At 39.2% G+C, this 15,858-nt stretch overlaps 1 protein-coding gene across 1 annotated transcript in view; it reads right to left on the bottom strand.

Moving 5' to 3' along the window:
* kif1b (kinesin family member 1B) overlaps window positions 1-15,858 on the bottom strand; it is a 66,771-nt gene that overhangs the window by 3,735 nt on the left and 47,178 nt on the right. The window contains exons 22-41 of the mRNA XM_037684917.1: window positions 15,284-15,389; window positions 14,287-14,435; window positions 12,642-12,820; window positions 12,226-12,363; window positions 11,060-11,311; window positions 6,751-6,869; window positions 6,386-6,471; window positions 5,988-6,117; window positions 5,512-5,665; window positions 5,058-5,148; window positions 4,854-4,972; window positions 4,663-4,718; window positions 3,434-3,542; window positions 3,188-3,254; window positions 2,956-3,040; window positions 2,448-2,553; window positions 671-785; window positions 455-588; window positions 278-339; window positions 39-184 (exon numbers count right to left, since the gene is read on the bottom strand). Coding sequence (XP_037540845.1) covers window positions 39-184; window positions 278-339; window positions 455-588; window positions 671-785; window positions 2,448-2,553; window positions 2,956-3,040; window positions 3,188-3,254; window positions 3,434-3,542; window positions 4,663-4,718; window positions 4,854-4,972; window positions 5,058-5,148; window positions 5,512-5,665; window positions 5,988-6,117; window positions 6,386-6,471; window positions 6,751-6,869; window positions 11,060-11,311; window positions 12,226-12,363; window positions 12,642-12,820; window positions 14,287-14,435; window positions 15,284-15,389 — 2,403 coding nt within the window. The remainder of the gene's footprint in view (window positions 1-38; window positions 185-277; window positions 340-454; window positions 589-670; window positions 786-2,447; window positions 2,554-2,955; window positions 3,041-3,187; window positions 3,255-3,433; window positions 3,543-4,662; window positions 4,719-4,853; window positions 4,973-5,057; window positions 5,149-5,511; window positions 5,666-5,987; window positions 6,118-6,385; window positions 6,472-6,750; window positions 6,870-11,059; window positions 11,312-12,225; window positions 12,364-12,641; window positions 12,821-14,286; window positions 14,436-15,283; window positions 15,390-15,858) is intronic.

Here is a 15,858-nt window from a genome sequence, read left to right as displayed (position 1 = left end):
TAGGAAAGGTCTAAGGGGAGTTTTGAGGTCCCACCCACCTCATGTAGCTGCTCCATCTTCTCCAGCTCCCACTGGTGCTCTGAGATCAGACTGTCTCCTCTGGGTCTCCACCCGGCCAGGTTCTCCTCTCCACGCACATAAGCCACTGATGTGTCCAGGACTTTTCTCCTCCTCCTCTGCATGCCTGTTCAGAAAAAATAATATTAAAACAATTTCCTCATTGGTTTACAAAAACAGTAAATAAATATTCTTTAGAACTTTTTGTAAATCGGTTCACCTGGACTTCCGGAGTCGGACATCTTACACAAGCTCAGCTCATAGATGCCGGTCACTCGATTGCTGTTACATAAAAAATAAAAACTTTAAGTTCAAATTCAACACAATAAAACAAGGGGAGACATGCTGTTTATTAATGTAACAGTAACAAGCAGAGTGCAGCGTCCTGTAGACTTACCAGTCAGGAGTTTTGGAGTACCCACTTCCAAAGAGGTTTCTCAGAGAACGGGGAGGGGAGATCTTTGCATCTCGTGAGTAGAAGACCATACAGATGTCTTTGGTGATAATGGCAGGCTGGATGCAATGGTCCAGCTGTGAAAAGGAGACGTGAGCGGACATCCAGTGATGTAAAATGCTAATCGGTAAAACACAGCAAAGAAAAGCTGTGACCGACCTCCAGATATGCAGACAGGGTCATGAAGATCTTCTCTCCATAAGGAGTGACTCGGTTTAGCAGGAGTGAGTTGTGCAGTGAGCTGTCCCACACTGCTTCGAAGCGATAAAAAGTTCTGAAAGGGGAAACGAGAAAAACACAAACCACTTAACTTTCAGTCTTGCTTTGCAAACACTAGACTTATGAGGCCAGCAGGGACACAGCAGACTGGAATTTAGTCAAAAGGTTTAAGAGAGGGACTTTCTGTTAATGAGGTTTTGAGCACAGCTCAGATGGTTTAGGTCAGGTGAACTCTGCAGTGACTAGACTGGCTCCCACTCTTATCACTGTCATGACAAGATGTGACGAAACACAACGAGGTGAGACCTTGTCACAAAGATAATAGAATCTCAGTGACATTTAGCAAAAGCCAGATTAAGTAAAATATAAATACATGAAAAATGTTCTGCTTATATGTGTTTTACATTAAAGTAAAAATACAGTTTAAACAAAATAAAATAAAAATGACTACCCTCTGCCCGTCTAAAATAAATTAGTACCACTTTACAATAAGGTTCCCCTTATAGATGGCTAATAAATAGTTTATAGAAACATTATTAATTTCTCTATAAACACTTTACAAATCATTAATAATTGTTTAAATGCATTAATTAATGGCGAGAAAGAGTCAAAACTGTATCTATAGATGTAGATACTTATAATGCATTGATAATGTACAATATTATATTCTAAAAAAATTAGGTTTACAAATGCTTATTGATATTAAAGGGTAGTAACTTAGTCTGAAATATTTAATATAACAACTCTAGATGAAATATATAGGTAAACAGATTTGGTTCACTATTTGACAAGAAACTGGTCAGTTTTGTCTCTTTTTCGCCCATAATTAATGCATTATAAACAATTATTAATGATTTATAAAGTGTTTATAGAGGAATTAATAACGTGTCTATAAACTTTTTAGTAGCCATCTATAAGGGGAGCCTTATTGTAAAGTGGTACCAATAAATTAGTATATCTTCAAGCTTTCGATATTCCTATTTCCGGCAGCAGGTGGTGCTGTTGTCCACCAGTCTGACCAGGTAAAGGTCCCGGATGTTTCAATGAAAAGCAACTCACAAGGAAAATAATATAATTGGAGCTACAAAAAAAATCAACACATCACTATGGTTGGAATCAGAGGCACAAACGCACAAATGCACATGAGAAATCTAAAAGGAGAGCTGCATTTGCATTTAAGATTGCCTTTTGTCGTTTATGAACGTTTACCACGATATTTTAGAAGCTACATATCAATAGAACCAAAGGCAGATCTAATGCAACATGCAGGGAAAGTTGAAAAAAAAAAAAAAGTGGGAAACTTATTTCTACAAATCTACAAATCTAAAAGAAGCATAAAGGTCCTTCTGTGAAGGCCTTATGTTCTCTGGTACCTATCAATATCCTTATCAATAGAAAGCCTGAACACAATCATGAGTCCAGCAGCAGCAGGAGAAGATAGTTCACAGAATAAAAAAAACACAGAGTCAGCCACAGAAAAAGAGCACAATATCAGCAATAAAAAACAACAACATGCAATATTTGCCATGAGCAAATATAAAAAGCTAAAAAAAAACATGCATGTTCATCATAAAAGACAAAGAAAAACTAAATTCAAGCAAAATGTCCAAAATCCACAAATGGACAGATAATGATGAACACCATAAAAAGGTTGTTTATGCTCTTTCATTCAGACTTAATAAAAGCCAAAGTAGTTTTGTGAAGGTGTTTCACCGACCTGTTGGTGTTGTGGGATGACTTGATGTTCTTGGCAGAAATTATGTTCAGGGACAGGACAGCATCGGCTGCGCTGTCGTCCACTTCAGCCTTGTTCCTGATACGGCCTGGAACACATCAGCGTGATTATAACAAGCCTAATTTCCTCTGGTGAAATGTGGAAACAATCAAAAACTTCTCTGTGTTCAGCCATGCTGTCGAGTGTACAGAACTCATCACAAGCCTCTCTGGACAAGAGTGTCAGCAGCTAAATGTCTAGAATGTGAAATTTAATTATCTGGTCCATGATCTGCAGCTACAGTATAAAAGTATATTTTTCACTACAACAAGGTGGTACTTTATGTTTTCAGTTCTACATCACAGACTGAAATTACTCTAAACATGCTGTGTTCAATTGTCAACTAGCAAGTGGGAAAATCTTCTTTCTACATCTAAACTTTGACGGTGATGTTGAATCTTTTTTCCATCTGCTCAGAAGAGATTTTAATCCACGAGATAAAATTACTCACCCACAACCAGTTCACGAACATCCTTCCAGTGCAGCTCGCTGCCTTTTTCATGTATGAGAGTCACTGTGATCCTGCGTTGGATCCCCTGCAGGAAAAACAACAAAATATTACGTTCACAACCACAAAAAAATAACATTTACTCTTGTAAACCTTCTGCATTATTCATATTCTGGCAAAATGTAAGGAAACAAGTCTCATCTGACTATTTTTGGACAGTGTAGTTCTCCGTTACCTGATGCAGGAGGTAGGTTCCATGACAGGGAAGTCCTGCACTGTGATCCACTATAGCTGGGATGTACCTGTGGATAGAGTGAGGTCATACTGAATGTGTGAAATCATCATCTGCTACATGAGCACTGTAAGGTCGGACTCCACTCCAACATGTATCACGTTTACATGAGCATCCATCACATTGTATCAAATAATCTGGTGTTATTGGACTGCATATGTGAATGAACGTAAACGGACAGATATTTACTCTCCAGTGGGCTCCAGCTCGCTGATCTCAAACCAGACGAGCAGGTCATACTTGCTGACACACAGACCCAGGTTTGATTTGGTGATTGTGTTCAGCTTGGTGGCTGGAACTAAAAGAATCAAAACACAAAAACTCTAATTAATAAAACATTTACCTGAATTTCAGGAAAGTTGAAATACAAAATGGACACAGATATGTGCTATGAGCCTGGATACAGAGCCATGAGCTCCAACACATATAGATATGTCACATTATTTATTTTTAATAAAACGATTCCATGCAGGAAACAGAAGCTAAAAATAAAACTGTAGCCGAGTGCAATAAACTCACAGGTTGAACCATAACTAATAAATAAATAAATAAATAAAAAATAAATATAACTGACAGCATCTTATCTGAAACGTCACCAGGATTATGCTGCAGTAGAATCAAGCTAATCTCTGGTTTTAAGAGAAAAGTGTTTCTCTGCTACAAATGGAATGCAGGAAGTTTTACCACTCTGAAGTCTGATTTAGACTTTTTTTAATTTTAAAAGCCATTTAATCATTTTCCTTGACATGTTGAAAATGCAGTGCATCTACTGTTTTTAAAGCAATAATGAAGGGTTGGACTGAGCCGACTAAATACACCTGCAGTGAGGTGCGACGCACTGCGGAGCACCGGTACACCTGCAGTCACAGAGCACTACAAGAGCAAAGCGCTAATCTAATCCAAACAGGACAAGTGCCTCTAATGGCTAACACCAAACACCAGTTGTACCAACCATGGTGCCTGGGCACAGTTAGCACGGGGTCGTTGAGCACTAGGAGGAACGGGAAGTGTGAGAGCTGGTCAGCCTCGTCCTCCAGACTGGCCACCGCAGTTGAGGCGAGGGCGTTGGCGTGCTCAGACAGCGTGTCCAGCACTTTACCGTTCACATAGCCGCTCACAAGGTAGCGGATTAACTCTATCTTACGGGTGTGGTCTGGGTGAGCAACATCGTGTGAACGGTGACAAAGATCGGAAGGGATGTGCGTGAAAAGAAAATGTGGAGGAGAGATTTGGGTAAGAGGATTATATGTAGAAGAGAAATGATGCAATAAGAGACAAGAAAAATCCAAAGACAGCAAGAAATGGAAAAAAGTAAAAGGACATGAGAGGCATGCTTAAACAAACTCAAAATGAACAAACATTTTGGAGAAACAAAGACAGAGGATTATAATATAATTTATTTATTTAAATTTTCATACCTGGTTTAGACAGAGGCATGGGAATGGGATAATATTTTCTTGAAGGTGTTGGAGGACTGTTAAGAGAAAAATTATTGTAACCTCGAAAAATGTTTCTTGAAAAAAAAAAAAAAAAACAGCCACCAAGCAGCTAATTAAAAGCAGTTAACAGAAATAAAATATGAATCACTGCAGAATTTAATCCAACCAACCTGATCAGGTCCTGGCCATGAATATGCAGCGGGTGCTGCTGGTAGTGACCAAACACCTCAAACACAATGGGCTTGGTCTTGATGTACTCCATAAAAGACTCTGTGACCTCCACTGAAATCTGCCCTCACAGTAACAAACACAGCCATCAGCCTCAGGTAAAGTACACATTATGTGCATACTTGTGTGTGTGTGAGTGTACTCACATTCTGAACATGGTAAAAGCCCAGAGGAGCTCCTTTGCCTGTGTTTTTCAAAGGCTCTGTGGAAAAAGCCTCGTCGTGACGATGAAGGAAACTGAGGGAAAAAAAAAAAATCATTTGAGGGTGTCGAGTTAATTTATTTTACATTTTAAAAAATGAAGTCGTTCTGTAAGATTTGTCTTAAACATATGTTCCTTTTGTCTGCTGGCATAATTAAAAAAAAAAATGCATTAGCTGTATAATTTGAATTTAGTACCAGCCGAGTACGTGTTTTCTTGAAGTAACATAAGGGCTATAAAGTAATTTTTTATAGCCGATATTCATTTTACAGCAACTAATGTTTTCCTTTGTATACACATGTAAATATAATGCATGTAAAAGTTTTGTAAAGAAAGTCACTGAAGATGGAGAAAACTGTACAGATTTAACATAATTAAAAAGGAAACTCATGACTCACTTGAATTGACAGAAGATGTCAGCATACTCAGGGGGGATGCCGCTGGCCTGGAGGACAGTAACACGGAAGGTAAAGATGCTGCCCACCTCCAGCTGGCCTGCCAGCCCCTCACTGAGGCTCAGCTTGGTGTCTGTGACATTACCCAGTTTAAGGTCTGAAAAGAAGAACAGGCAAGCTCAGTGAGACTTGCAAGATGATTTATCTAAAGTGGCCAACAGCTGCAGCTGTGAGCTTGTGAATTCTTGGCCTCAGATTTGTTTTACTTTTAAAGCTCAGGATTTGTAGAAGGGATTCTGTTGTTCACTCATAATTCAGCCTTTGAAAGATTCATTCACAAAAACTACAGCAATCTAGTTTCCATGACAAAGAGGAATAAATTCTTATTTTGCATTTGATAGGACCATCTGGCAAGTGTTTCCCACTGGCCTGACAGGTTGAAATTTACGAATGAAGAGGTGAAGGTCTGGTAGCCGTACCCATGTCATTAATTCTGTTGAGCTCCTCTGAGGGCGTGATGACCTCTGAACTTTGACCCTGACCCTCCACAATGCGCAGCTCTTCCAGGGACAAGCCAGAGCGGGTCATGACATTAGAGGGAAAATCATTCTGATTGGAAGGATAAACAGCAGAAATTAGCATATAGCTCACAGAGAGAACTTGATTAGCCAAATATCAACCTGTGTTGATGTGTTTTCGTTGTACAGCTATGGTCCAATAAGCATAGAAACAATATCTGCAAATTATACAAGAGCATAACCTCCAAACTCTGAGCTAAAACCATCTGTCTGGACGACAACACTCAAAATGACACACCCACAGTCTTACAAACTAAGAAAGTGAGTTTCAAACTTCTTTCATCTGACTTTAGGCTTACCTTTTTGAAGTACTCATCATCAAAAGAAATCTTGGCGGTTCCCGACTGTCTCACTCCTGATCCGTAGTCTGGAGCCTCCTCGTCAGCTACAAAGACACAAGCCAAACCTGTGATCACAATCTGTCGGAGACACAGCTGACTTAACTGCCTCAGCACATCAAACAGAATATATAAAGCATCTCGGGGAATCACTGCTCGCCAGCAGATCTGTAGCTTCAGGACACCCCTACTTCCTGTTGCCTTGACTGCTTTTAAAGCAAAGTCAGAACCACATATTTATATGGAGTAAATGATCTTACTGAAACAGCAAAAAACAAAAAGTCCTGTGGCGCTTGTACTAGTTTTATCTGCTCAGAGAATCTTACCAGCTATGGCCTGGACCCCCACGTGCAGGAAACCCTGCACCTCACCCTTCTCTGTTACTATGGCAACCCGGTGGACAAGTGGCACAGGGTACAGCAGGTTGCTGAGGTACACAAAAGCTCTGAGAGCAAAAGGAGAAAAAAGTGATGAGAATTTCACAGTAGTTCAGCAGCACTCTGATCCAGACAACATCATAAGAAAGTGTGTAACTGCAATACTATCTGTTGTTTTTAACACAACCTACAAAAAGCAGTGTACACAAGAACCAGATCTGTGATCCAGCAGTTTAAACATCCAACATGTCCACTTTTGTTTAGTACATGTTAATGACAACAATAGCATAAGGTAAAATGTAACAATTATGTGAAGCAAGCAAATAATTAAAAAAAACTGATAAAGTTAAAAGATAATCTGTTATCTATAAGCAGCAGCAGATTAAACTTGTTTGTCTTCTGCAAGATGGGGGTATGACAGAACAACAAGATGCAGCTGCAAAGGCTGTAAAAAAAAATAAAATAAAAATAAAAATAAAGGGTGTTTACCATGTTGTTAGGACCATGTTAGTCACAGTTGCTGACATTTTGATTTGTTGAATTATTTATAAAGCACCTTCTGAGATGTTCTTTCTTTCTACCCTGCAAAATCTCTCTAACTCTGGGCTGAAAAACTTCAGGCCAAGATCAACCAGTGAAATCTCTGAAGTCCCAGTGACGCAGGTGTCAGCCACTGTGGGTTCTGTCTGGCTGTAAGCACTGACCTGTCAGCTAATTGTGAGTCTAACACAATTATTACAAATCTGTTGTGTTTACAGCACTGACATGGCATGTTAAATGTGTTCTGGATTTAGAAATATTAGTTTAATCCTTCAAGTTCTAAGATACTTATCTTAGAAAGTTTATAACAAATGCAAAGTAAAGTGAGAACTGTTTTAGGGTCGTATGACCATCTCTTCAAAATAAATCAGAATTAGTTTTTGCAGAAAAGGTTGAAAATAGTACATATTTTATAGCTCATTAACATCACACTCATCTGAATATTATTTATTTCTGTGTGTGTGACCAATTAGTTAAAAACTAAAAAAATATGTAGCTTCACGTGTTCCTCAGACCTAATCCAATATTGATGACGCCACATAAAATTTAAAAATTCCAAAAGTTTCTTTAGGTTTGGTTTCTAATTACATGTTTGCTTTCTAGGATGCAACTAAAGGTTTAAAGGATGCATCAAAAAACAAACATCAGGATTATTTAGAAAATAATACATCAAGAGTCTTTCCAAGTAGTCTAGATCAAGAAAAAAAAGAAAAAAGTCCATGCTCAATAATCCAGGTATATAATCCAACAATTTTCAGTCAACAGACAAACTGATTCTTCCCCCAAACAGCTTACTCCAAAGTGGAACCAGTTTGACATGACTGTTGACAAGGAAGAGGGCTGGCACGAGAGGAGGGGGCGTGCCAAAAACACCATCTTAGCACCAACATAACTGGTTTGTTCCACTTTGGAGTAAGCCATTTGGGGGAAGAATCAGTTTTGTGTTGTGTTTCCTTGACTGATGAAGCCTTCTGGATGGAAGGTGAAACGTTTCAGCAAAAAAAGAAACTGTCCATATGACCTGACTGAAAATTGTTGGAGATCAAGAAATACTTGAAAGATTAGGCACAGCTGCCGACTGCATGAAGAGGAGACTGCAGTCTGTGGGTATATATCTGGAGAAATTATGTTGAAAAACAAAAATATTTATTGAAATGGTAAAATAGAATGAACTTTATTAGTATCAAATTGACTAGAGGAATACCAAAGTGTTTTGATCATTGTCAATAATCACACCCATTAAGAACACCATGCCATGATGATTTGCAAACCAACTACCAGTATATGTCACATGAGCTCCAATGGATCAAAGTAAAAAAAAAAAACAGCTAATGGTTTGACAATGAAAGTTTTATAGGTTATCTGGATATTATTTAATCTGAATGAGGATTTCCAACAAATCACTGAATCACTGTTCACTGAACAAACAAATACAACTCTTTTGTTTTTGCTCCCATTTTTCAAGAGCTGAACTTAAAGACCTAAGACTTTTTCTGTATACACTAAAGGTGCTTTTCTCTTAAATATTGTTCACAAATGTGTGTAAATCTGTGTCAGTGAGTACTTCTCCTTTGCCGAGACAATCCATCCACCTCACAGGTGTGGTAGATCAAGATGCTGATTAGACAGCATGATTATTGCACAGGTGTGCCTTAGGCTGACTACAATCAAAGTCCACTCTAAAATGTGCAGTTTTGTCACACAGCACAATTAACAGATGTCACAAGTTTTGAGGGAGCGTGCAGTTGGCATGCGGACTGCAGGAATGTCCATCAGAGCTGTTGTCCATGAACTGAATGTGCATTTCTCCACCATAAGCCATGTCCAAAGGTGTTTCAGAGAATTTGGCCGTGCATCCAACCAGTCTCACAATCGCAGACCATGTACAACCACACTAGCTCAGGACCTTCACCTCCAAGATCGTCTGAGACCATCCACCCAGACAGCTACTGCAACATTCAGTTTACATAACCCAAGAATTTCTGCACAAATGGTCAGAAACCATCTCAGGGAAGCTCATCTTCATGCTTGTTGTCCTCATCAGGGTCTCCACCTGACTATAGTTAGCCACTGTAACTGACTTCATCCATCAGTCAATTATCTTTACCCGCTTCTTCCTTTCCGGGTCATGGGGGTCACTGGTGCCTATATTCAGCAGTTACTGTGCGAGAGGCAGGGGACACCCTGGACAGGTCTCCAGTTCATCACAGGGACACAGAGACAAATGAGACAAACAACCATTCACTCTCTCACTCTCACCTAAGGACAAATTAGAGTTACCAATCAGCCTAACATGCATGTTTTTGGGCTTTGGGAGGCAACCGGAGTACCCGGAGACAACCCACGCATGCACGAAGAGAACATGCAAACACCACTTAGAAAGGCTCCTGGACGGGATTTGATTCGACGATCTTCTTGCTGCGAGCCAACAATTCTACCAACTGAGCCACTGTGCCGCCTATTGTAACAGACTTGAGTGAGCAAATGCTCATATTTGATGGAGTATGGCACGTTGGAGAGGTGTTCTCTTCACAGATGAATCCCAGTTTTATGACGTGTGGATGAGCAGTTTGCTGATGTCAATGTTGTGAATCGAGCCGCTCATGGTGGCGGTGGGGTTATGGTATGGGCAGGCTTAAGTTTTGGACAATGAACATAGGGGCTATTGTCATTACACATGGTCTGCGGTTGTGAAGCGTGTTGGATGTACCGTACTGCCAAATTCTCTGAACATGGACATTTCTGCAGTCAGCATGCCATCTGCGCACTCACTCAAAACTTGTGGCATCTGTGGTATTGTGCGGTGATAAAACTGCACATTTTAGAGTGGCCTTTTATTGTGGTCAGCCTAAGGTACACCTGTGCAATAATCAGCATCTTGAAATGCCACATCTGTGAGGTGGATGGATTATCTCGGCAAAGGAGAAGTGCTCACTAACACAGATTAAAACAAATTTGTGAATAATATTTGTGAAAAAGAAAAAGGCCTATTGTGTACATAGAAAAAGTCTTAGATCTTTAACTTCAGCTCATGAAAAATAGGAGCAAAAACAAAATACTGTGTTTGTATTTTTGTTCAGTATGACTGTCAGCTGCTAGTGAGGTAACATACCACAATACATTTTAAGAGCAATGTTAAAACAAAAAAGGGTTACAAAAACAAAATTTTAACAAAATTTGAGAAAATGACAGAAATCAAAAGGCAGACACCAAACTTTGAAATCATAAAAAAAAAAGACAAATACTTGGCTTGTACATAATAAATTCACACACAGATGGAGTTAATACAGTCAGCACATCGGTGAAGGAGGATGAGATATCTCACTAAAGGAGGTGGGCAGACAAAGATGGTGGCTTTTCAGTTCTCAGGAAATGAGTCCAAATTACAAGTAGCTTATAAAACAAGTACCGAGCAATGACTAATCATTTCAAATGTGAAAAAGAGCCCAATTTATTTCAGACTGCTCTGAATCCTTGATCTGACGTTACACAAAAGAAGCTTAAGGATTATTAAATTATATGCATATAGTATCTACTCGGATTTCTAAGCCTCTGAGTTGTTGGATGTTAAATTAAATAATATATTTTTTTGTTTGTTTGCTTCAACATTAATTTGATCATCTTCCTTGTGGTTTAAACAAAGCCAACACCAACTCTCCTGCCCCAGCCTCTGTGCACAAAGGGACAAAAAAAAAAAAAGTCCCTGTCAGTCACCAACCTTCCCACCAGGATGAACCAGGGGGAGCGGTCGTAGAAGGGGTCCTGGCCATCACTGAAGATGTCCGAGCCCTCCTCTGTGCCTGCGTCTGAGCTGGTGTCGTCCACAAACGCCTCATCATCTATAATGTCGGACATCTCGCTCTGTCGCTCATCCGCAAGCTCGGTGATCTCAGAGTCGGTGGTGGAGAAGGTGGGAGAGGGTGTGCGGTCAACCATGTGCTCATTAACACAGCCTTGGAAGATGGGGGAGCTGAAGGGGTTGGCAATTTGGGGAACAGTGGCGAGAACCAAGGAAAGGTAACAGTGGAGTCACAAGAATGAAACAAACCACAGCAGCTTTGTGAGGCATCAGTGTCATCATTTTGGACTATTTTGTTTACACATATGTTTGGAAGTTTCAGGACACAAAAAATGAGTAATCCACCAAACTGAGTGGAAACTAAATGGAAAAATAAAATCGTATGGGTTCACGTTTGTGTGAAACTAATCAAAAAGCTTACGAAGAAGCCGGATTCATTTCACCAAGAGCAGGTATTAAGGTGTCACAGCAGCTTTTTAAAAACCTGACCGTTTTAAACCTAAATGAAAAACCACTTTAATGGATTAACCTATAAATCTGCTCATAAAGTCTGTGTGAAAGAGGATAAAACACAAAATGCAGCACATTTCCACATTATTCAAACTCAGCATAATGCTAACAAGCTTATGTGAGAATTACAGGGAATATCAAAATGAGAATGGCAACCAAATAAACAGACCATGTAATGCAAAACAAACAAAACAAATAAAAGTAGGTAAAACATGGTGGCAAAAAAACAACTCAAAATGAGATGAAAAAAAAAAACAGGAATAAAATCACAAATGTAACAAAATACAGTGAAAGATTTACATGAGGGAGAAAACATCAGCAGACATCAATGATACAATATGATGACAGAAACGTGAAAATCACTGATTTATGAGCCTCAAATAGAAAGCGATGTCAGTGGAAAATGGAATAATAATAATAATAAAAAAGCTAATTAATTTTAAATCCAAAACCTGCTTCAGTATAGTTTCATTTGCCAAAAAAAATCTGATCCAGTTTAAACTACAAACACAGCCTCAACAAAAACCTTTCAGGTTATTTCAGATGTGTAATACTGCGTGTTTTGTGTTACACACCTCCCGACGAGCTTAAACCAGTGGAAACGGTCGTAGAAGGGATCATTTCCTGTCAAAGCTCCCTCCCCATCATCCTGGTGAGTGGAGGCCATTTCTCCAGCACGGTCGTACATCTCTCTCATCTGTTCCAGCCTCTGCCTGCAAATGACGACAGAGTGCACTCAGTATTAATGGGAGCAGAACTAGAACACGGAGCTCATTTAACCGCTGGGGTGAGGACATGGAGAAATTATAAGACAGCACGCAGAAAAAAAAATATAAAAGAATGATGTTTTTTTTAAACGCTTGATAACACACAAAAACTTGGGATATGTTAACTATTTTAAAATACATCTGAAAGCAATCTTTAAAGCTAAATTATACATAACTTAACTAAAACCTACTGCTAGGTTGAGTAGGTATAGTACAAGCATTACTTGAGTTTTTCAAGGGACCAGTAGTGCGTGGCTCCATTCTTCAGGTCTTGAACCTCAACGGCCACCACAGTGCGAGGGAAAGGTCTGGGGTCACGCTCTTTCTCTGGATCAGGGGGCAGAAGCTCAGGGGGCAGCGGAGAGTACAGCGTGTCTGTCAGCAAGACAAACTGGAACTGGACCTGAGAGACAGGACATGTAATCAATCATGTAGAATCTAGACATGGTGGAGAGTATAAATCATAGTGGTTTCAAGATGAGGAAGGTAAATTACAACACATCAGCTTTCGAGTTGTGACCATTTCAAACAGTATACTTGACAGTTGGATCAATGCTGTAATCTAAATTATGTAAAACAAATGGCTTATGCACAGTCCTGTTTACTAAAAAGGTACACGTTTTGTGGACCAGCCTTGGTCCTTCAGCACATTTGACCGCCCGGCCACCCGCCCGACTCTCCCTGTTTTTGTTCAGTGCCCTGAGATAACTTCTGTTGTGACTTGGCGTTATATCAATAAACTCAATTGAATTAAATTATATTATCATCATCTTCTACGCTGTGGTGTGCTGGGGCAGCAGGGTGAAGAAAGCTGATTGCAACGGACTTGATAAGCTCGTCCAGACAGCAGGCTCAGTTCTGGGAGTGGACCTGCAGTCTCTGACAGAGATGTCTGAGCAGAGGATGCTGAGGAAACTGCTCCAGATCCTGAACAACACGTCACACACCCTGCGTGACACACTGGACTCTTACCGCAGCACCTTCAGTCGTAGACTGAGACCACCAAGGTGCTCCACAGAACAACACAGGAAGTCCTTCCTCCCTGTGGCTATCAAACTTTTCAGCTCCTCCCCCTTTCTACACATAGGACAATAACATTTATCCTGTACTACAGTAAACACTTTAATGTTTCTTTATGCACCTGACCTGTTTTAGAACTTAATTACTGGTATTTTTATATTCTCTGTTATTTTTTTATATTCTGTTATTTTTATATATCTTGTGTGATTTGATCCTTTGTACTGAAACTCTGGCACAACAATTTCCTGTGGGATCAATAAAGTTCTACCTTGTCTCATCTTAGCTTATCTTAATGTGCCAAGTGTTTATATCAACTTAAGTTCATAAAAACTTAAAACTAACTATAAAGAAGATAAAGCTTTTTAATTCAAATAGTCAGCTCCAACAAAATCATCATATTCCAAGAAAAAAAAGAGCTTAAAGAGCTTCTCTGTGACTGCAAAAAGGCTTTGATCCAAAAACATCAGCAGATGCTTTCAGTTTCCCTCGTGACACTCTCTCTCCTCCACGAAGAGTTCTTTGCGTCTCCGTTTAGATGTTTTGTCAAAATAATATGCAACACGTCATCCTGCAATATGATAAAACAGCCTTGAATCAGATCAAGAGCAACAAACTAAAGAGAACTGAGAGGAGCAATAATTGAACCACAATCACATGGACTCCCTTTTTAAAGATATAGGGAAAAAGCTAACTCAGAAGCTCAAATGCACTCCTAATAGTGCCTTTTGTTCACCTCTGCTACTTGTAAATAAATACATGTATATGGTATTCCCTTTATCATGAAAAATTGAAACTTGACTCATGAAAATCAAAAGATGATTAATAAAACTTGAGATCTGATTCTCTTACTTTCTTCTTTAGCTCCACGCTAATAGCATTGGCCTCCTTCAGGTAGACTGCGTTCCCCCACAGCTGGTCTCGCAGGGAGGTGAACTGATGGTACCTCCACTTCCTGAAGGCCCACTGAGCCAGCTCAAACTCATGCTGGGTCCACGGCACTGTGGAGACACAAAGACACAAGTGACATAAATATAATAGTCACAACACAAGTGTGCATGCAAAATATTTGCAATAACTTTGAAAGGACATTTTTGAGAGGTTTTGAGTGTTTTCCCTCCACAGATCTATTCCATTTCAATGTAATGTTGAAAATACAGCAAAATTAGATACCTTGTGGAATATCACCTTTATTTTTTTCCTGCAAAAGCTGACTGCATTTTGATGTCTATCAGATATTCAATGATCTTCAAAAGCAGGATTTTTTTTTTTTTTTTTTTAATTGTTGGAAACGCAGGGGAATCGGCTGTTTCAGGGTTGGGCTTCTTAAAAAACCAAACTGTGAACGTTTTTTTTTTCTCTTTCTGCTTCTATAGACAAAATTCAAAGCAGCCAATGACACTTTGACTTAAGGAGGAGCTACCCAGAAGGATAAGTAGACACAACGCTTATGTTAAGTTCAAATAATAACCTAATAACATTTATTTAAAGTGAAACAATGGTTTGAATGTTAACAACTAAAGGTTTATGACTCGTACATTAAACCCTTAAGATTTTTTTAAGTTAGACCGTTAGATTATTAATGTTTTATTTAAAATGTTCATAAACAAGTCTGACGTTAAGCTTTAATGGATGATTAGTAGGACAATAATAATACGTTTGATTTTAAAAAGGTGATGATACGCAAAATAAATAAAAATGTATACCCACGTCCCAGTAATTTAGGCTCTAGAGAGAGAAAAAATGTGAAAAACAAAAATATATCTTTTATACAAATTACATTTGTGGCTTGCATAAAATGTGTACTGCAAAGAGATTGCTTCAGGACTAAAATCCCAACCATACACACCTTCCTCCTCCTCTTCCTCCTCCAGCTCCTCCTCATCGGGTGTCTCTGCTACCAGAGAGCGAGTCTCCACCTGTTTCTGAAGTTCCTGCAGTTTGCTCTCGTAAACCTGAACACCAACACACAGGAGAACACGGACAGCTGTCCATCAGCTGCAACGACTGGTGAGCTCAGAGAGCCATCAGAACCACATTTTAACCCGAATATGCTGCACAGCTGGTGTCTGGATTACTAGTCTTTACTTTAACTCGCCATCGCTGCTGGAATGAGACATTGATCAGCTGGTTCACATGAAACATGTGGATGAACGTGGAAAGGATGTAAAATAATATGGATGTGGGTTTCAGATGATGCATAATGAAAAAAGAGGAATAAATAAGTGTTTCTAACAGCTTTATGTTCAATTCTGCTGTAACTTTCATGTAAATGCCGTCAAATTATTTTATGTAGTGTGAATAAAATATTAACATTCCAGAAAATGCATGGCTTGAATAATAATAATCTTAATGTGAAACTAATGAGGACAAAATCAAAAAGCTGAAACTCAAACTGGATTTTTTTGTTACAAAAAGTTACAA

Source organism: Nematolebias whitei, chromosome 11, assembly GCF_014905685.2.
Source record: "Nematolebias whitei isolate Nwh7 chromosome 11, NemWhi1, whole genome shotgun sequence".
Lineage (NCBI taxonomy): Eukaryota > Metazoa > Chordata > Actinopteri > Cyprinodontiformes > Rivulidae > Nematolebias > Nematolebias whitei.
The sequence above is the reverse complement of the archived record's forward strand: the minus strand, read 5'-3'. Positions and strand labels throughout refer to the sequence as shown.